General features: G+C 34.9%; 1 protein-coding gene and 1 pseudogene across 1 annotated transcript; both read left to right on the top strand.

Annotated features, from left to right (window-relative positions):
• The first annotated feature begins 6,320 nt into the window (after positions 1-6,320).
• LOC143545643 (inositol polyphosphate multikinase beta pseudogene) lies at positions 6,321-7,463 on the top strand (annotated as a pseudogene).
• Positions 7,464-15,965: 8,502 nt separating this feature from the next.
• LOC143545660 (chaperone protein ClpD, chloroplastic-like) lies at positions 15,966-22,489 on the top strand. The gene is made up of 12 exons (XM_077037505.1): positions 15,966-16,588; positions 17,634-17,788; positions 17,896-18,125; positions 18,215-18,323; positions 18,419-18,549; positions 18,649-18,750; positions 18,821-19,102; positions 20,123-20,208; positions 20,310-20,604; positions 20,687-20,920; positions 21,008-21,244; positions 21,943-22,489. The coding sequence occupies exons 1-12, from the start codon at positions 15,972-15,974 to the stop codon at positions 22,252-22,254; spliced, it is 2,790 nt and encodes a 929-aa protein (XP_076893620.1). The 5' UTR covers positions 15,966-15,971; the 3' UTR covers positions 22,255-22,489.
• Positions 22,490-22,824: the final 335 nt, after the last annotated feature.

The following is a 22,824-nucleotide window of genomic DNA, read 5'->3' as shown; positions in this document are numbered from 1 at the left end:
ATCATATATATAATAGTTCATTAATAAAGTTTAAATAAGACTTAATAGACCATGATAACAAAACACAGTTATGTTTAAAACAAGACTTACTATTAAGATTTGATTTATAAAAATATTTGATAAAATCTAAACATGTTGCATAAATTAATTAACTATTCATTCTAGGAGAAAGAAAACTTGCAAATCCAATTGATACGAACATAATCAAATCGTAAATTCACGTACCTTTTGTTGGCCGTATATACAGGTTCAATATAAGTTTATAATAACATAATCCACTCCAATATGATCCACTTCTAAAGCAATTCATGCTGATAACGTGTTGTGAAACAAGCCTAATAGCCAAAGAATGAGAGGAGATGTAGGGAGAAAGGAAGAGATTTTATTAATTATATGTATATAATACAATGACATACAAGAATATTATATAGGGATAGGAAAACTTGAAGAAGAAACCATATCTATTTTAGGTGTTGATAATCATAATAATTATAATTCATAACAGAGCACATTAAATTAATAGTCAAGAGAGTGTTATAAATATATTAATTGTGTTTATCAAAAACTAAAATAGATAAGCTTTATGATATATTAGTTATCTTTATTAACAACTAAATAGATAAGCTTTATTCAAATGATATATCGACTAAACACTTTATTAATGAAATATTAGAACTCTTTCTCCATATATTTTGTTCTCGTATTGCTTTATTATTAGGCTAGCTTGATAACATGATCTTTAATATCGAATGAGTAAGTTACCTAATTTTGTTTAAATAAAAAATTGTTTTTAATCATGAAATATAATTTTAACTTATGTGCCTATTGTCCCGGAAAATGTATATAAGTATTTTTAAAGAGAGAAAAAACAGAGAAGACTAAATTATAACATTATACCTTATTTGTTTAGATTAAGATTTTAAATTTGGAAAACATAAAGTTATATATCTTGTCAAAGTTCTCGAAAAGAAAAGGTATATTTTCAAATTTCAATGAAACATTGGTGTGAAATAGATTATATAGGTTTTTTTTAAATCAAATAATAAAACTGATTGAAAAAGTAAACAAGTGATGGAATATTGTATTCCTATAACCTATTATAGCATTTTACTAGAAATTATATTGTTAAGGAATACTATATACCTATTATAGCACTTTACTAGAAAATTGTATTGTTAAATGATATTTGCATGCTAATTTAACTCGTCAAAGATCAGAATAAGATACGAGTTTGTTTTTTTTTTTAATAATTTATCCCTAATATTTATTTTCCATAAAAAAAATACACAAAATTTGGACCAAATTCACTTTAACCTTTAACTCGTTTTTCAACGATGAACAAAATTTTATTAAGATCACTCGAGAAGGTATAGCGAGACGCTAATTATGCTAGGTACAACGAGACTATTCGGTGGATCTAAAAATCAACAAACATGTTCATAATTAGGGGTGTGCATGGGTCGGTTTGGAGCGGTTTTGAGCCAACCCCATAACCGATATTTCGCTTAATGGATAACCATAACCATAACCGATCCGTTATGACGGTTTCGGCTAATCGGTTTTGGAGGTTAAAGAGAGTCGGTTAACCATAACCAAAACAATATAATTGGACCTGAAAGGTTGATACCAAATATTAGAAAAAAATGACTTAACATAATTCAACAAAAATATATAATCCATAATATTAATATCAAATATTGAAAAAATGGCATTATATAATCTAACAATGAAATTTAAGTTAATTTGATAACAAAAGTTGAACCGAACGCATCAAAATGGTATAATCCGACAATATGTTTGTTGAAAATAAATCCCAAACATATTGTTGGTTAAATAAATGGGCCGGTTTGGTTATGACAAGTTTGGAAGTATCTATAACCAAAACCAACCCACATTTAGCGGTTTTCAAAACTTCATTAAAACCGACCCACCGGTTATGACGGTTATCGGTTAAAATCGGTTCGGTTATGACGGTTATGGTTCAGTTAACGGTTATGACGGTTAAATTGCTCACCCCTATTCTACCTAATGGCTAACATAGCCTATCTACCTTCACATTCTAAGGATGTAAAAAGAATCTAATAAACATGAAGCACCAAACATAAATGGATTTTTTTAAATGTACATACTTTTTTAAAAATTAATATGATATGTGTTTGTTAGTTGATATTCGTTTTTTTAAACAACTAAAATTTAATATCTTCACCAATTTATCAAGTGAAACTTGAACTCATAACCAATTAGTTAAAGGTCATACACATTTATCAATAAACCAAACTAATGGTTAAGATATTAGTTGTTATGCTTAACTAAAACCAGCCCATTACTAAATTTTAAATGAAAAACCAATAGCTTTAACTCTAAATCTAAAGTTCAAACTAAAAAGGAACCGTTAGACCACTAATAATTCTTGCTATAAAGAAAACTTCAAGAAAAATACAACACGTTTTTTTAGAGGAAACCAACTCAACAACCCTCACCATTAAAATGTTTATTTTAGACAATCAATATATAGTTATAAACAAAATAACAAATATGCTTTATAAGGAAATTTTTATTACTTTATGAACTTTATATTTTAAAGTTTCAAGTTATGTTCGTAAACATTGTACTATGTAACTTATCTCTTTGAAAGCTTATGTTTTTAATAGTTTTGTTTTCGTATGAATATGAATTGCAATTATTTGTCATCTCAAAAAACATATTCAAAAATATGTTCTTACATGTGTGGTACTTCACAATTTTTATATTTTTGGTTGTGTCGTACACGAGTCAATAACTTAGTTATTGCTATAAAGAAAACTTAAAAAAAAAAAAAATACAAGTTTCACTTTCTATTTTAGAGGAAACCAACTCAACAACACTCACTGTTCAACTATGATTATTTTTCCCAAACGTAAATTTTTATTAACAAACGACGGAATACACCGAAACAACCTTTCCACAAGCCGGCGAGCATCATCAACCCCGAAGTAAGTCAATCACATGAAAATAAAATTACACTAATCTGATCAATAGCTCATATATTAGTACTTTGTTGTATGTTTTATTAAGTTCAATCTATTTTTTTTTTCAAATTACTGTCTAATACTTTTCTTTATCAATATTTATACTATATTAATATATAAATGAACATAAATAAACGAACTTAAACAACTCTTAATTAACAAATATAAACGAATAACCTATACAGTCGATATCGCCAATATATCACCGATGTATCAGTGATATATCGATTGTCGGTCATTGGCGGTATATAAATCAAAATAGCAGTTCAGAATATCAGTACCGATAATATCGACAATATTGACCGATATTTGACCGATATATCACCGATATTCACAGTATCATTGTTTTAAGTCTTAATTATCAACTTTTAGTGTTCAATGTTAATAGTTTAAGTCTTAATCAATTATTACTTGCTACGATTGTTAGTGTTCTGCAATTTGCAAAAGATTAATTTGTTAATGGTATGAGACTATACTGAATTATTAGTGTTAGGTTGTTATATATATGAATTTTACCGATATCCCACCGATATCTTACTGCGATAACCGATATCTCATATATCGGTCTTTCACTAATATCCGATATTTTTCCGCATTAACTGCTTAGCGAATAACACATGCCCTTGTCTTCCTTCTTTTAATGAAACAAAATTTGTATGTTTAAATAAACAAAATTTTCACCAAAAAGTTTATTCCTTTACAGCCCTATATAACCCTATTAAACTAAAAACCCATGTATTATATATGTGAATAAAAAATATGAAGATTAATAAATTATAATCGATATTGAAACAAGACAAGATTAAAATACGTATAAGTCATTACATTTAATATATTTATTACTAAACCCGAAGTGATAAAATAGAGATTGATACGCAACGTAATGGTAGGGGATAGTCTTGGCGTTTCATGTGGTCCAGGTTTAATTCCTGTGAGCATCGTTTAGTTAGGCGGCACCGGGTGATAATAAGATACTATGCGAGTAGGTGACATTCACTAGTTGGATAATTAAACTGAACGGTTTGTCTCAACATGTTGTCATGCCTTCAGGCTAGTGTTAATGGTCTTAAGAGAGGGTTTTTCCCGAATCAAAAGGCTAGTGTATCCCGTTGTAGTGAATTTAGCCAGTAGCCCACTTAAAGGATCATTGTTCGTTAAAAAATTACGTAACACAACCAATTAATTATTTATTAGGTTTAGATTCATATAGTATTAAACCTGTAAACGAACATAATAAACACAAACAAGGACATGTTCGTGTTCGTTCACTTAACTTAAAAAAACACAAACACATATTTTGTGTTCGTGTTTGTTTATTTAAAAAATAAAGATGTCTGTGATCGTTTATATTCGCCTGTTTAAGTTCCAAACGAACAACTCACAAACAAATATACACAAACATAAATGAATACAAATGAACAAATTCTTCAGGATAATATTTAATTATTTTCTATTATAATGTAAACGGACATAAATAAACGAACATAATTAAACGAACATTCATGAGCATAAATGAACAAACGAAATATTTATTCATATGCGTTCGTTTATTAAATAAACGCACGTAAACAAACTTCCCGCCAAACAATTCACCGAACGTTCCGTTCAAGCTTGTATATATATATTTCTTATAAAAAGAATGTCAAAACTAGTTCAACTAAATCAGTTGACATTCTCTCTCTCTCTCTAAAGCAGAATAAAAAAGTTATATAATCTTTCAGGTAAATCATCTTTCACTTTCCACTATTTTAATACTACATTAATAATCTTTCATATTATTAATTGAATTCTGCATTCAATTCTGCATCCATGGTTGTTAATTCAGTTGAAAATCGTTGTGAAATGGGTTTCAATTCATGCATTGAAGTTGAATTCAGTTTGGGGTTATGATGCTTAAATTGATGATTTGATATATTGAACTTGATTTGTTGATCTATGAGTATTTAGGGGGTGATCTTATATATCTGTTTATAGTTATTGGATTATTTGTGAGATTGGCTTTTGTTTATGCCTATCAGGTGTTCGATGAAATGCCCCAATGGGTTTTCTTGTTTGTTTTGTTTAAAGTTGAAAGCTTTGTTAAACCTGGTGTTATATGATTGTTTATTGCATGTGTTTAGAGATGATATATGAGGTTTAGTTCAGATCAAAAGAAGTTAATGAGGTTTACTTTTACTTAAAAGTGATTTGATCATTTTAAATTGTGATAAAGTTATGTGTCTTTTAGTAATTTAGTCCCAATTTTGTTAGTTTAATTGGTTTGTGGTGTACACGGGTGTAAACGAGCCAAGCCCGAGCGTGACTAGGCTCGAGCTTGACTCGTGAGTTGTTTTTTCAAGCTCGGGTTCGGCTCGTTTATTATTAATTAATTTATGTACGATAATAAATAAACCTTTAAAGACTTTAAGCTCGGCTCGATCTCGTGTAGTACCTTAAACGAGCTAAAGCTCAGCTTGAACTTGGCTGTGCAGTGTGAAATCAATACATAGAATGATATAAGTCCAAAAGATCATAGGTTAAACTTAAAAGGATACAAAGCTCGAGCTTAGGCTCTATAACTAAACGAGCTTTATTTGAGGCTCGGGCTCGTCTCGAGCTCAAAAAAGCTCGGATCATTTCCAGCTTTTTATCGATCCGAACTCGAGTAGCTCGAGAGCAGCTCGGCTTGTTTGCACCCGCAATGATAATAGGTTTACCCTTTTTGTTATTGGAGTTTAAACTTAAAATTTTGAAATGTAAGTATGTAACTTCTTTTTTGGTGTCACTGTGTGTCCTAAGTGGCACACAGTTTCTTCATAGTGTATTAAAACATGCTCTTGTAACTTTGTATTTGATTATGAAGTACGGTAGTAGATCCACAATTTGCAAAAATGAACAGATGAAACTGTATGAATTACAAAACTTAAAATACGACTCGAAAAACCTGAACTGGAATATATGTCTGATGTATCTGGTATTGATAAAGAAGACTTTGGTCCTCTGGTTTAGAATACTATGAGCGCATCAAGTAGAAGTTAAAGAGATAAAGGCCTATTATTATGCTCCATAAATAAACAACCAATATAACTTGCGTATCGGATATTGGTCTATTTTTAGACCTTTATTACACGCATTGTACATAATTGGATCATTAAGCATATGTTCTTATTCTCCTGCGCAGTGAACGATTCCAAGTGGTATTGCAAGTTTGCAACTTGCAGTTTGTTCCAATATTCTCAACTGCACTTTGACATTCAACTGTTTTTCATTATAAACCGTTATATAAACTTGGTTTTAAATTTCTCTCCAGTTCTTGTGATTTTAGTCATAGACATGCTTAAGGCCCCAGATCATCAGGTTGCTGGACACGAAGCCGGGCTCGGGAAGCTGGGCCCACTCATCGACGATTCGGGTCGGTTTTACAAACCTCTGCAGGGCGGTAACCGCGGGTCTGAAGAGGTAGCCTTTTACGAATCATTTTCTTCAAACGTTAATATTCCCGACCACATACGCAAGTTTTTCCCTGCATATTATGGCATTAAAACCGTTAAGGCTTCTTCTGGATCCGACCACCCTCACTTGGTGTTGCAAGATCTTACATCAAACCGAGTCAACCCGTCTGTAATGGACGTCAAAATCGGGGCCAGAACGTGGGCCCCGACAGCTCCCGAGGCGTACATTGCTAAATGCTTAAAAAAGGATCGCGGAAGCACGAGTATTCCATTGGGATTCAGATTATCCGGGCTGCAAGTCTTTATCGATGACGAATCAGGGTTTTATAAGCCTCATAGAGATTATATACGTAAAACCGGCCCGGATGATGTTAGATTACTTCTTAGGAAGTTTGTTTCTTATAACCCATCCGCAGAGACAGAAACGGGCCCGGGCCCACCAGATTGTTCTTTGGCATCTGTTGTATATGGTGGGCCGAACGGGATTTTGGCTCAACTGTTGGAATTGAAGGCGTGGTTTGAAGATCAAACAGTTTACCACTTCTACGCTTGTTCGTTTTTATTCATGTTTGAAAAAGGGCTGGCGCTAAAAGGTTCCGGGTCAAACGCAGAAGTCAAACTTATTGATTTTGCTCATGTGATAGATGGTAATGGTGTTATTGATCACAATTTTTTGGGTGGACTCTGCTCTTTGATAAAGTTCATTTCCGACATACTTTCAGAGACGAAGGATTGTAAGGGTACAAACGGTCAGGTTGAACATTGAGAAACTCTCGTATTGTTGATGTTCGTTAATATTTTATCGTATCAGTGTGTTTAATTTTGAATGTATTTGTTTACCGGATGTTATTAATAATTCTTTATCTTTCAATTGTATATTCATCTTTTGATTGATCATCGACTTATAAAATGAGTCTATTTGGGCCGTGTTTGATCTAAAGCTTGAGTTCGGCTCGGGAGCTGCTTTTTCTAGTTCGGGCTCGGCTCGTTTATTATTTACTAATTAACTTAGATACATTTTTAATTATATATTATATTTTGAGAAAAAGGAAAACGAGCCTAGGCTTGGGTCGAGCTCATTTAGTTTCTTAAACAAGCCAAGGCTCACCCGAGCTCGACTGTGAAGTGTCAAATTAATAAATAGATGTCCAAAATTGGTAAAACTTAAAAATATGCGGCTCGGGCTTGATAACTAAGAGCTTTATCTGAGGCTCGGGCGCGACTGGATCTTGGAAAAACCTGGCCCGTTTCGAGCTCTTTATCAATCCGAACTACTCGAGTAGCTTGCTAGCAGTTGGGCTCGTTTGCACCCCTAATGATCGTAATTAGCACATCAATTGTTTATAACTTTCTTCCTAAAACGTATACAAGTCAACTCGGGCTGACTTGTTTCAGGTTAACCTGTTGTATGAACTAACCGGTCCACTCACTCATCTACCTCTAGTACTTGGTGCATGGAGCACAAAATGACATCTTATCCTACTTGATTGAAGTACACATGATCTTGCAGCTTAAAAGTGTTGCTTTACATATTCAACAGATGTCTGTTTTTTCCGTCTAAACACCCTTTGACTGGAATTAAACATCCTTTACATAAAATAAACACCCGTGCTAAAAGAATTAATTGGTTTGTCTTTCTTTGTAATTCTCGTTCAAGTATTATCTAACAAAATCGTATTGTGTTTGGGAGATCTAGCCTATCTCGGATTAGGCCAATTATCTTATATTTCATCATTTCGATTTCCGGTTTCTAATAGGATGTAAAAATAATTCAATGACAAGGAAAATAAAATTTCCAACCTCACTTTAAAGCAAGTGAGATGATGTTTTGTGACAAAATGCTTATTTTTGAGTGTTTTGAGGGAACTAAGAGGTGTAACTATTTATAAAAAAACTTTAAAAATTTGCTTAGCCAAAAGGGTTGTTACTAATTATTAAAAAGAAGTTGATTAGAAGTTGCTTGTGGTGTAAGTGTAGGGTGATAGAAGACATCATAATGTTGGACTTGGTTTTTTTTGCTTTTGTTGTTGTCTTTGATGTCTCATGTGTGTCATGTACAAATGAGATACTTGGAAGACCTGGTACAAGTTTAAAAGACCATGCTCCTTTTGAAATATCACTTTATTGGACATTAAACCAACATTTAAATTTATGTATTTGTTCCACAATTTTTTTTTGAAGTGACTACACAATTGTCCACTTTATTCTTATTTGGGATGATAGCATAAGCCTAATTTAGACTAATCTACAGTTTAAAAGGTGTAACTATTTATAAAAAAAACTTTAAAAATTTGCTGGATTACATTTTCATTACATAAGTTGATACTTTATTTATTAAACAATACGCACGTGTGTGTATGAAATAATGGGTGTTTGAAAGTCAACATAGCATTAGATCATATATTGGCATGTGAAGAGGTATGTACCCGCCTCAACACCGAGCGAGGCGGGTCAACCCACAAGAATAGACAAGAGGCTTGAAATCAAAACATTATGAAGGCACAAAGCCAAAACCTATGCGCATGGCGCATATCACATATGCTCAAGCATCACATGCTCAGGCATCACATATGCTCAGGCATCACATATGCTCACGCATATCACATGCTCACGCATATCACATCTGCGCGTGGCGCATCCGCGCGTGGCGCATATTACATGCTTGTGCATATCATATCTGCGCATGAAACATCTGCGCGTGAGAATAAAGAGAAGACCTCGCGCATCCTCAGGATGGGCGCATATCACACGTGCACATAATCAACCTCGTCCTTATCCAAATCAGGATAAGGACAACCTTGATTGTGCACGTCAGACAATCTTCCAGAAGGCATCTTCTTAAGGAATAAGAATATGCTGATGTTGACAGCTGCCAATGAGAGGTGGACAACTCAGCAAAACCCATGTGCTACCACGTGATTGCACATGGGTCAGGTAAAATACCTGGGTCAGAGAATAATCAATGAAAAAGCACCAGGTGTCCCAAGGACACGTGGCGCAAAGCAATAGGAGGAGGCCAAAAAGGCCCCAATTGGGTCTGAGCCCAATCATTGGAAAACCCTAGCACTATAAATACCACATCAACTCCACAAGGAGAGGTATGCCCTATTACACTGTATCAGCTATATCAAGCAATACACTCCAATTTCTTACTCTCATATTATTATCTTCTCCTACAAACTCTTATTCTCACACCGGAGGGTTACCCCAAAGAGGACCCCTCTGTCCCTTTCTGAGGGGTAAGTTTACGATGCTGTTCATTTTGTAGGTGGAAGAATCCAGATCCCAGAGAACCATCGGTGAAATAGCATTATCACACCCGAGGAAAGTAGATCGTCTACCAGTGAGTCGATCCACGTTTCTTCATTGGCGCCATCCGTGGGACTTCACGCGCCCCCACTCGCAGGTGTAAACCAACGCGAGCGCGACACGTGTCCCTGACACTGTATGAGGGGACACGAAAAGACGATACAGCTGTTGCCAGAGTTCGCGCGCCACCACTCGCAGGTACGGACCAACGCGAGCGCGACACGTGTCCCTGACACTATGTGAGGGGACGTGAAAGACAACTGTAGCACCTCGAGCACACGAAAAGTCTGACACGTCTCCATCACTGACGCATGTCAGCAACAACCAACCACGTACATGGACGATTCGTTTCAACCAAAAGGATAGAATTTCGCGCAACGATGAGTAATAAGAAGAAAACGACAAAACCCTACTAAAAGAGCAAACTATTAAGTCTAATATCTATCTTACCTCGCTCGCGCGAGACAAGACACACATTAGACTGGGGGGGCTTGAAGAGGTATGTACCCGCCTCAACACCGAGCGAGGCGGGTCAACCCACAAGATATAGACAAGAGGCTTGAAATCAAGACATTATGAAGGCACAAAGCCAAACCTATGCGCATGGCGCATATCACATATGCTCAAGCATCACATGCTCAGGCATCACATATGCTCAGGCATCACATATGCTCACGCATATCACATGCTCACGCATATCACATCTGCGCGTGGCGCATCCGCGCGTGGCGCATATTACATGCTTGTGCATATCATATCTGCGCATGAAACATCTGCGCGTGAGAATAAAGAGAAGACCTCGCGCATCCTCAGGATGGGCGCATATCACACGTGCACATAATCAACCTCGTCCTTATCCAAATCAGGATAAGGACAACCTTGATTGTGCACGTCAGACAATCTTCCAGAAGGCATCTTCTTAAGGAATAAGAATATGCTGATGTTGACAGCTGCCAATGAGAGGTGGACAACTCAGCAAAACCCATGTGCTACCACGTGATTGCACATGGGTCAGGTAAAATACCTGGGTCAGAGAATAATCAATGAAAAAGCACCAGGTGTCCCAAGGACACGTGGCGCAAAGCAATAGGAGGAGGCCAAAAAGGCCCCAATTGGGTCTGAGCCCAATCATTGGAAAACCCTAGCACTATAAATACCACATCAACTCCACAAGGAGAGGTATGCCCTATTACACTGTATCAGCTATATCAAGCAATACACTCCAATTTCTTACTCTCATATTATTATCTTCTCCTACAAACTCTTATTCTCACACCGGAGGGTTACTCCAAAGAGGACCCCTCTGTCCCTTTCTGAGGGATAAGTTTACGGTGCTGTTCATTTTGTAGGTGGAAGAATCCAGATCCCAGAGAACCATCGATGAAATAGCATTATCACACCCGAGGAAAGTAGATCGTCTACCAGTGAGTCGATCCACGTTTCTTCAGCATGCTTGAAATATAGATAGAAATCTAACATGTAAGCTGATGTGACACGTTTAAGTACATAAACCGTCGATACTCTAATAGCATGAAACCTACCATCAACAAATGTCCAAAGTTAGAAAGGAAAAAAACACAAGTGTGATCAAAGTAAGGATGCATTTTGAAGAAAAATGTGAAGAATGTGTTCATATTGAAATTTCAGCTTCAAACCTGTCTTTGTTAACCTTTTTAGTTTAGAATTTTCTTGCTCATTGGTTACCAATCTATATTGTACAACTAATGCCAGAAACAAACAAAATACAGAACATAGTCACATACATATCAAGTTATGAGTTATCAACAATTTATAAACTATAAAATTTATAACAACTTAAATACTGTAATAAATAAATGTTTTCTTTTGTAATTCTAATATTTATTTCTGCTAAAAGTATAATGTTTTGACTTGTTAATATCAGTACATAAAGGCAAGTATGTAAACCTACCTATGACTTTCAAATGACATTTTTAAAGTATTTAAGTAAAAAAATTGTAATAAAACAATTTGACTCCCGAAAATACAATAATTAAATTAACTTTTAAACGATACAAAACACAAACGTAACCAAGACACGTTCACCCCATATTCCCTTTACCAACACAAGAATATACAATCAACAACAATGTGCTTATTTATTTTTCTTTTACAAAAAGATAACAACTAAAAGAACAATTAGGTGGGTCATTAATCACCAATTTGTATACTTTCAAAACCAAAATTATGGTTTAACCCAAAATATTATTTCCATCAAACCATATCTAATATGTCCATTTCACATTTTTACCCAACAAAGTCACTAAATTATCCATTGGACTAAAAAACTCCTAAAATGTACATCCAAAAACCATCGGACACACCATGACTGCATTGTTAGACGACGTTATTATCTTGTGAGGTCTAACAATATCTATAACGAGGCAATCTCATTTATTTTGATGTCCGATATCATTTATTGCGAGGCGACATTATTATCTTGTGACGTATGCCAGTTTTTATTTAAACCCGATTATGTTAAGTACAATCTACCAGTATTTAGTGAATTCCGAAACAAAATAACTGGTCTAAAAACCGCCGCCTGCTGTAACATCCTACTTTCGGTTATATTAATAAAATAAAGTTCGTTTATTTTATAACGGGTCGTTATCGGTTTAGTTGAATAGAATACGGGTGTCAGGGAATGTTCTGACATCCCCTGACCTAACCCTAGTTCGCTAGGGAGTAATTGACGAATTAGAAGCGATTCGCTAGCTGATTCGTTTAAGGGAATATAACGAACTAGCTTTGATTCGTGTACTAATTCGTTAAGGAAAGACTGACGAACTAGCTTCAGTTCGTTAAGTCCAATTCGTATGTCGACCAGTTCGTTATAAGGTTTGATTCGTTATGAGACTGGTTCGCTATGAGGGTCCAATTCGCTAAAAAGGCCAATTCGTTATGAAGTAACAGATTAGCCAGTTCGTTATGAAGGACAGAAGTAACGAATGAACACCAATTCGCTAAAGAGCATCTTAACGAATCAGAACTTTGAAAGAATGACAGAACAGTCCCTAGACTTAGAAAATAATGTTTTAATTACAATTAGGCCCTTGAACTTTTAAGTAGCAAATTAATTAACGATTCAAATGTTAATGGAAAATGTGTTACGACAGTTAATGGAAATAAAATTTTTCCAAGCTGACCTGGCAGCTCGACCCCAGCCAGGGGCTCTGCCCCTTGGACCCTGCTAGGGGCTGCCGCCCCTAGACCCTGCTGCCAGGGGCGCTGCCCCCGGACCCCCGTTCGTTGTGGGTTATATAAAGATAGAAATACAACATGAGTAGTAGTAGTTAATTGATACGTGTAAATATTATACAGTTAGCCGTGCATAACTCAAGAAGGGAATAACGATTAACGGAGAGCGTAACAGGATTCAGGTGAGTTTTTAGCCCCACTTCCTTGTTATGTTTTCGGGGCTGCATGCATACTCGATGTGATAGTGAATACACTTATCTTAAGTGATAAGTGTATGCCTTGTATGATTTACGTATGATGATTGCTTGACGGTGCGTGAACGATCTTCGGATATTGCATGAACCGTCAGGTGGTAGTTAAGATATGATTGATAAGTATGATGAGAGATATGATGTATGTATGAATATATGATGTATGCATAATGTATGTATGTTATGATGATGGTACGTGAACGCTCTTCGGAGATTGCACGTATTGTCAAGGAAAGCATGTATGAACAGGTATGGCACAGTTACACGAAACAAAAGGACCAGACCCTAATAATATCTGTGATGTTAGGGACCAGACCCTTATAATATTTGTGATGTTAGGGACCAGACCCTTATAATATCTGTGATGTTAGGGACCAGACCCTTATAATATCTGTGAGGTTATAGGGCGAAAGGCTCTTTAAAACGTATGATTATGTATGTAAAGAAAGTATGAAAGTAAGAATGAAAGTATATGCACTTATGTGTGTATGAAAGAAAGTTGAGAGGTTAAGTATGAAATGTAAGAAGGTATTGTATGATTATGTGATTAACTAGAACTCACTCAGCGTAGCTGACTTTTAGTATGCACGCAGGTGAGTAGAATGAGGCAGGTAGCTTGAGGAGGACACATGGCAGAGTTGGACGAATCTGGCATCTGAAGATTTTGCTATGATGTTTTATTTTAAAAGACTATGTTTTGTTTTTAAATGACTATGAATGCTCGATAAGACCAGAATTACGGTTATGGAATGTAATGGTTTGAATGTTTTTAATGTTCCGCGAATGTTTTAATTAACTCTGATATTTAGAACTGCGTTTTAGGAGTAAATCCAACACGAAAGTAGGGCTACCGGTAACGGGGCCTTACACCTGCCATATTTAAAAATTGACGATTTTACTGTAGACATATTTAAAAAGGGTGTTGCTAAACGTACCCACTCTCAACCATTTTTACTAAACATACCCCCTCCCTTAAGTTTTACATTAACACAATTTAGACCTTTTGTTTGTTTCTTTTGTCATTTTGTTATCTTTTATTATTATTATTTTATAAAAGCATTTTTTTTCCTATTTTTATTTAACAATTTTTTTTTCCAATTTATCTTTTTATGTATATTTACAAGCCTTTGATAAATATATATTTCTTCTTACTTAGAAAATATTTTTTTTCTTATCTAAAAAACGTTGTTTTTCTTGTTTTAAAAAATGTTTTTTTTCTATACTTGTTTTAAACTTTTTGGAGAGCCTTTTTTTTTAAAAAAAAATTAAGAGATAGTTTACATTCTTTTATATAAAATCGTATTATTTTTTATAAATAAAAATGTTAAATAATATACAACTTGATAAAAAATTGACTATTTTCTCATATAACATTAATCTCATGCACATATCCAAACCTAACAAAATTGTTTTGAATACATTTTATAAAAATAAATAAAATAAATTAGCTAGAGAAAACATACAAAACTTTTTAATACATGTATAAAAAGAAAGAAATTTTTAATAAGATCTTAAAGAAATAAAATAATAAAATCAATAACAAAAATATATAAAAAAACTACAATAAAAACTTAATAGTTTTTTGTTTGATATTTTGAGAGAAATATAAAATAAAATAAGATGGACTAAAATCAATTACAAATGTTAAGGGAAATGAAAGTTCAGGGGGGTGTATGGATAGCAAGGGAGGGGGTACGTTTAGCCTGACCCTTTAGTATTAATTCGAATGAATAATTTGATGATTTTTCTTTTTGATATCTATTGTCAAAATCCAAACCATTATGGGGGTGTTTGAGATTCCTTATTTAAAGTAAAAGAGCTTTTTTATGATAAGTTGAAAATGTCTTATGCTTTCTAATAAGTAGTTTACAAAGATAGTGTTTAGATTAATATAAAACAATAAGTTGTTTTTTAAAAAAGTATTTGGTTTAACTTATTGATTTAAATGACCAAAACCAATGGGTAGTATGGAACTTGAAAGGGTGTAATGGGCATTCTAATCTTATAAGGAGATAAGTTGGCAAACTCCAACTTATTGAAAACTCTTATTTTAGCTTTATTGATTAGGAGAAATGAAAAAGGCCATGTGTTCCAATACACTTTGTTAACACAAAAAGACTTACTCAGCCGCGTCATAAGTTATAAAGAGAACGAAAATAAGGAATTCCAAACACCCCTTAAGACTTACGCTGAAAAATTAGTTGTAATAAGAGGAAACTCAAATATAAGCTAGAACCGAAGAAGAAAACTTTTTTTCACCGTTGGATTTGGATTTGGATTAACGTATCAAAATTTGAACAGGAGAAAGGCATTGCGTGCGCCTTTGGTTGACCACTAAACCCATCCTTACCTTTCCGATTCATTTCAACTCAATTCAAACAAGCAAGCAACTCATTTGGCATCTTACTATTAAGTTGACCGACCGCCACCTTCACGTTAACTTTAACGCCATCCAATCATAATATTATTATTATTATTATTATTATTATAAACTCGTCAATCCACCAAACAAACACAAAGTAATCAATCAAACCCCCAAATTCTTTCATCTTTAACGTGTAAGCTTCATCCTCTTGATAATAATAATAATAACAATAATTTCTTCTTCCACATATTATTATTATTATTACTATTCAATTTTTATAATAACTAATTCATCATAATTCATATCTAAACCCACTTCAATTTCTGTATATACCTGTAATAATAATAATTTCATCTTACTTATTATTAATTATTATTATTATTATTCTTCAATGGATGTCTCATGTTCATCTCCGTTATCAATCCACCACCGACCCGTTTTCGCCCCACCCATCTCGACCCGACCCGTTTCCAAACCCTTCACCCGATCCGCTTACTTCGGTGTTTCCATCACTCACAAACCCTTAAAATCAAATACCAATAATAATAATAATAATAATAATATGGTCTTTCGCGGGAAAAGACGTGGGTCGTTGGTTATTGTGGCGGGTGTGTTCGAGAGGTTCACCGAAAGAGCAATTAAGGCGGTGATGTTTTCGCAGCGAGAAGCGAAAGCGTTGGGAAAAGACACCGTCTTTACGCAGCATCTGTTGCTGGGTTTGATCGCCGAGGATCGGTCGAGTAACGGGTTTTTAGAAAGTGGGATTGGTATCGAGTCGGCTCGGGAAGTTGTTAGGAGTATTTGGAATGATGGTGATGGGGATAATAAGGGGGTTGATGTGTTGTCGGGTTCGGCTACGGATGTGGCGTTTTCGAGTAGTACGAAAAGGGTGTTTGAGGCTGCGGTGGAGTATTCGAGAACGATGGGGTATAAGTTTATTGCACCCGAGCATATTGCGATTGGGTTGTTGACGGTGGACGACGGTGGTGCTAGCCGTGTGCTTGAAAAGTTAGTTAAATGTTATATCATGTTTTTTTATAATTTATTGCATTTGATGAGTTTTAGTTGTGATGTTATGTTTAGACACTAGGCACATTTCGTAGACACGAGCATCGTATAGGCCTATACGAGGCATATAGGTACATAGGTGCCAGCAAGGCCGTATCCGAGAACTGTTAAAAAAAAAAAATTTTGGGCCGAAGGCAAAAAATATTTGGGCTTTAAGTAAAAGAATTTTTTGTTAGGTTTAAACAATTAAATTTTTGAATGGGCTTACTTGGTTATGATTTGGGTTGTGCAAAATTTCTTTTTATAAAAATAAGCTTAAATGAGTTTAAACATTAAAAATATATTTTTTATACATAAAAATACATATATATTTTTTTAGAAAAAAAAAATTTCCGACCTACAGGGTGATTGGGCTTTGTTACCTACGCCAATATGACGTGTGTAGGCCCTGATGTCTTGTATAGGGTGTTAGGCCTATACAAATCATATAGACGCCTACAGAGGCGGACCCAGGAAATTTTTTCTTGGGGGTCGGTTTTAAAAATCCATGTGGTCGCCGTCAATTTTCTTGGAGCGTGGTCGGGATTTTAACATATAAATACTAAAAAAATAATATTCTAGGGGTGCGAATGACCACAATGTTAAAGCATTGGGTCCGCCTCTGGACGCTAGGTTTGCATGTTGTCCAAGATTCTTGTCTTGTTATACTCTGACAGATGTAGGTCGGTTATCGTATAAACACTAATAAAAGTTCGGGTATATTTCTTTAGAATTTATTATGAAATGCTATTAAAAGTTATAATTTTTTTAATTATACAACATAAAATAATGAATATACGACTCGTATAGGTGCCTATATGATCTGTATAGATCTATAGGACTCGCATACTCGCATAGACCTATACGAGTCATATATTTTATTTGCACACATTTCCATCTATACGAAACATATAGGCCTATACGAGTCATATAGATGGGACCTGGAGTCTGGTGGTGTATGCATAGCGCGTGTCTTTTAATTAATCTTTCAACTATGTTTTCTCAGATTAGGGGCAAATTTGAACGAGTTAGCTGACGTGGCGGTGTCGAGACTACAAGGAGAGCTTGCGAAAGATGGAAGGGAACCCCCTGCGTCTAGACAAATGTTAAAGAAATCGTCTTTTGGTAAAACATCTAGCAACCCACAAGAAAGCGCAAAAGGTAAACGCTTTTTTTGTGTTTTAGACTATTCTTAGTGGAGCGTGTCAGCAAGGCCACTCTGTTAGTTACAATACCATGTCGGTAATTTATAATTGAGAATTTTGCAGGTAAAAATGCCTTGGAACAATTTTGTGTGGATCTTACGGTTAGGGCTAGTAATGGGCTTATTGATCCGGTAATTGGGCGAGACACTGAAGTTGAAAGAATTGTTCAAATACTTTGTAGAAGAACTAAAAATAATCCGATTCTTCTTGGTCAAGCTGGGGTCGGGAAAACCACAATTGCAGAAGGATTGGCTATTCGAATTTCCGATGCAAATGTTCCCGTGTTTCTCTTGGTGGGTCGTGTTTTTAGTTTATAAATTTAACATATGTTTAGTTTCTTGAATTTAGATTTTTGTTAAAATGTTAATTTTTTTGAATGCAGACGAAACGTGTTATGTCATTGGATATCGGTTTATTAATTTCCGGTGCAAAAGAACGGGGAGAATTAGAGGGACGTGTAACTTCGTTAATTAGAGAGGTTAAGGAGTCCGGTAAGCGCACATTTTATTTTTTTTAAACATCATGATCGTGTTATATGAACACCGACAATTTTAACATGTTTATTTTTTGTAACGTGACATTATAGGCGATGTGATTCTTTTCATTGATGAAGTTCATATGCTAATTGGATCGGGAACTGTTGGAAGAGGTAACAAGGGGTCCGGACTTGACATTGGCAATCTTTTAAAGCCGTCACTCGGGAGGGGTGAATTACAGGTTCATTTTTTCTCCCTCAAAACATTTTAAAACCTTTTATATAATGTGTTTTTTTTTTATAAAAATTATTTTAATGAAAAAGAATGTTTTGTATTATAGTGTATCGCGTCTACGACTATGGACGAGTACAGATTGCATTTTGACAAAGATCAAGCATTGGCACGTCGGTTCCAGCCTGTATTAATTGAAGAACCGAATCAGGTATAACTTAATGATATATAAAAAATTATATTAGATTATTGAATCTGAAAATATTATATAAAAAATACAGGAAGACGCGATCCGGATTCTGATGGGATTACAGGAAAAATATGAGGCGCATCATAAATGTAAATACACGTTGGACGCGTTAAATGCAGCTGTGTATCTGTCGGCAAGATACATTCCAGATAGATATCTGCCGGATAAAGCCATTGATTTAATTGATGAAGCGGGAAGTCGAGCAAGAATGGCTGCTTTTAAAAAGAAAAAAGAACAACAAGTTGACATACTTTCTAAATCACCCGATGATTATTGGCAAGAAATTAAAGCTGTTCAGGCCATGCATGATGTGGTAATGAATCGTCCTATTGCTTTGATCTTACTAGGCATGTAAATGAGCGTTTATGCTCGTTTAGTTAAACGAGCGAACACGAACACATGCCTTGTTTGCTTGTTTATGATCGTGAACATACGTTCACGTTTGTTTTGAGTCCGTTCGACTCAAGGCCGGCCTAGGGGTGTGGCCGGGTAGTCGACGCCCACAGGCCCGACACCCGCTAGGCCCGGAATTTTTTTTTTTAAAAGTTGTATGTATTTTTATGAAAAAAAATTATGTATAATCAATGTTTCAAAATAATTTCATAACCATTAGCTTGGTCTAGTGGCAAAGAGGCATGACATCTAACCAAGAGGTTGTGGGTTCAAGTCTTAGTTGAGACATTTTTATGTTTATTTTTATACACAAGTTTTTTACACAACTCAAATCATAACTAAGTAAGCCCACTTAAAATTAAATTGTTTAAACCCAAAAAAATTGTTCCTTTTACTTAAGGCCCAAAAAAAATTTCGCCTTTGGCCAAAATTTTTTTTTCGTATTTTCGGAGACGGCGGGCGTTCGATTAATTTATGTTTTTTGGACTCGTTACAATTTAATCTAGTTTTGATAATTTTTAGACCCAGCATATTGCTGTTCACATTTACCTTTAATTGGTTTTTAATCAGTTACATTCGTTTATGTTTATTCGTTTAGATTTATGAACCGTTCGCTTATGTTGTTAACGAACGGACATGAACGAATATAAACACATTAGTTTTCTTAACGAACGCGAACGTTCACTAGAAAACCCATTCATTTAGTTTTTCATGTTCTATCGTTTGTTCGTTAAATGAAACATTCGAACATGAACTTGTTCCACTCGTGTTCGGCCGGTTCGTTTACAAGCCTAGTTTTAACGGGACGGATAAGTTGGGTAATATGTCAAAGCGGGATTTGTGTTGAAATTTGAAACGGGTTTTTTCTAGTATAGTGACCCATTTTAATAAAACGAGTCAAAATCAGGACTTTGAATAACGAGATGTAATCTGAAATCAGGTTTTAGCAAGCAAACGTAGCAATCTTGTTGACCCGCAGGAGACCGACGATGAGACCGATTTGACCTCCACATCTGATGACCAAGAGTATGCACATATTTACATTATACCTATTATTACACAAATTCATTTGGATATTATAAATTATTAATAGTAAATAACTGTTTTAACTTTTGAATTACTTTTAGGCCTTCAATAGTGGGAGCTGGTGAAATAGCAGAAGTTGCATCGTTATGGTCCGGAATCCCAATTCAACAGTTGACCGTTGATGAAAGAATGTTATTAGTGGGACTCGATGAACGGTTAAAAGAACGTGTTTGCGGTCAAGATGAAGCTGTGGACGCCATCTGTCGCGCTGTTAAACGATCACGCGTCGGTTTAAAAGATCCCGACCGACCCATTGCAGCCATGCTGTTCTGCGGGCCCACCGGAGTCGGCAAAACCGAACTCACAAAAGCCCTAGCAGCATCTTATTTTGGCTCGGTAATTATTCATATTCCAAACCGTAAATTTGATTTTTTTTTTTTTTTTTTTTTGTGACGGGATTTTGTTGTGTGAAATATAGGAAACGTCTATGCTAAGACTCGACATGAGTGAATACATGGAGAGACATACAGTCAGCAAGTTAATAGGTTCACCACCGGGTTATGTAGGGTATGGTGAAGGTGGGACCCTCACTGAAGCCATCCGTAAACGCCCTTTCACTGTCGTCCTTCTTGACGAAATAGAAAAAGCCCATCCCGATATCTTCAACATTCTTCTTCAGATCTTTGAAGACGGCCACCTTACCGACTCTCAGGTTTGTACACCTCACAAATCTAAAAAAAATAAAAAATGAAAAAATAAAAATAAAAATAAAGTTATTTAACCTTTTTAAATTATGCAGGGTCGTAGAGTATCGTTTAAGAATGCGTTAGTGGTGATGACATCTAACGTGGGGTCCACTGCTATCGCCAAGGGTAGACATAATTCTATTGGCTTTATGCTTGATGATGACTCATCATCATCTTCTTATGCTGGATTGAAATCACTAGTAATGGAAGAACTCAAGGCTTACTTTCGGCCCGAGTTGCTTAACAGAATCGACGAAGTTGTCGTGTTCCGTGCTCTTGAAAAGACTCAGGTACTTTGATTACAAAAACAACGTTATTTAAATAATAGGGTAAAGTTAAAATACGAAGGGAGACAAAAATGAGAAGTGTGAGAAGAATTTGTGACCGCACAAAAAACCCATTAAAAATAAATTAAAAAAAAATCATAACTCAAAATATAAATAAAAAACGAAAAAATTTTAAAAACTAAAATGTTTCCGCCATCATTCCCATTCATAACAAAAATTACAAAAAAACAAAAAAAAATTGACGAAAAGACACAATGCCGAGATCAAAGACAATGACGAAAATGAACAAAAGACACAACTATAACTAAAAAAAGACACAATGGATTGCAAAATATAACACAATGCCGAACAAAATATAGCTGTTAAGTAATATAACACAATATAAAGAAAAAAAGACACAATGTCAAGGATAAAGAAACAATCAATGACGAAAATAAACAAAAAACACAATGATAAACAAAAAAAACGACTTTTTTCACTTACCATTGTGTTTTTTTTTAATGAAACGAGAAAGACGGTGGAAACATTTTTGTATTTTTACTTTTTTCGTTTTTTTATTAAATTTTGAGTTATGATTTATTTATTTATTTTTTTAAATTTTTTTTAGGGTTTTTTTTGTGTGGCTACAAACCCTTAAATAATAATAATCGGTCAAATTACATAAACTTTGGTAACGAACATTGGTCCAACTTTATTTACAGATGCTCGAGATATTAAATATGATGCTCGAAGAAGTCAAAACGCGGCTCGTTTCGTTTGGAATAAGTTTAGAGGTGACTAAACCCGTAATGGAGCTAATATGCGAACAAGGTTTCGACAGAAGCTATGGTGCGAGGCCTCTTAGGCGGGCCCTCACTTTAATAGTCGAAGATCCTTTGAGCGAATCGCTTCTTGGTGGTCGGTTTGACCAAGGTGACACTGCTGTCATTGACCTTGATGGGTCGGGAAACCCGGTGGTTGGTAATAAGTCTCGCCGGAATGTGTACTTGTCTGACACGTCAGCGTTGTCGTAGGTAAATATCTGTGAAGAACCTGATGATTGTTTCGAGTTTTTTAACGTACAAAAGGTGATTCGTATGTATGTATGGTGTATAACTGTTTTAAGTGTATATATTAGAGAAAGGTGATTATTATAGGTTTAGAGGTGCCAAATTGTATTCTTTTTCAGTGTTGTAATAGGGATATTATATTTATATCTTGTTCAGATTTAATAAACTGGGATGTTATATCTTGTTCATATTTTATAAACTATGGGCTAGTGTATAAATTTTTGCGGTTATGAGACCGCTATGGTGGTTGTTGATACCAGCCCGATTATCCGAATCCATTATTCGTTGACGAAAGTTCTTTGAACGTTCCATTGTGTGTAACTCTTCCATTGGAGTCCCAACCGGTTAACCAAACCGAAATCGGAACTGAATTGACACCACAACCTGTATAGTATAAATTGGTTTTTAACTGATATTAACTTTTAGGGACCGTTTAAAGATTTTCACATAGGAACGGTTAACCGGTAATAGGCTAATAAAGTTAATTTTAATAAAGTTAACTTCAATAGGTTAATAAGGTTAACCGGTTATTAG

This window comes from Bidens hawaiensis, unplaced genomic scaffold, assembly GCF_021521415.1.
Source record: "Bidens hawaiensis isolate Kalapana, Puna unplaced genomic scaffold, B.hawaiensis_p1.1 tig00013988_1, whole genome shotgun sequence".
Classification (NCBI taxonomy): domain Eukaryota; kingdom Viridiplantae; phylum Streptophyta; class Magnoliopsida; order Asterales; family Asteraceae; genus Bidens; species Bidens hawaiensis.
This window is presented reverse-complemented; position numbering and strand designations above follow the sequence as displayed.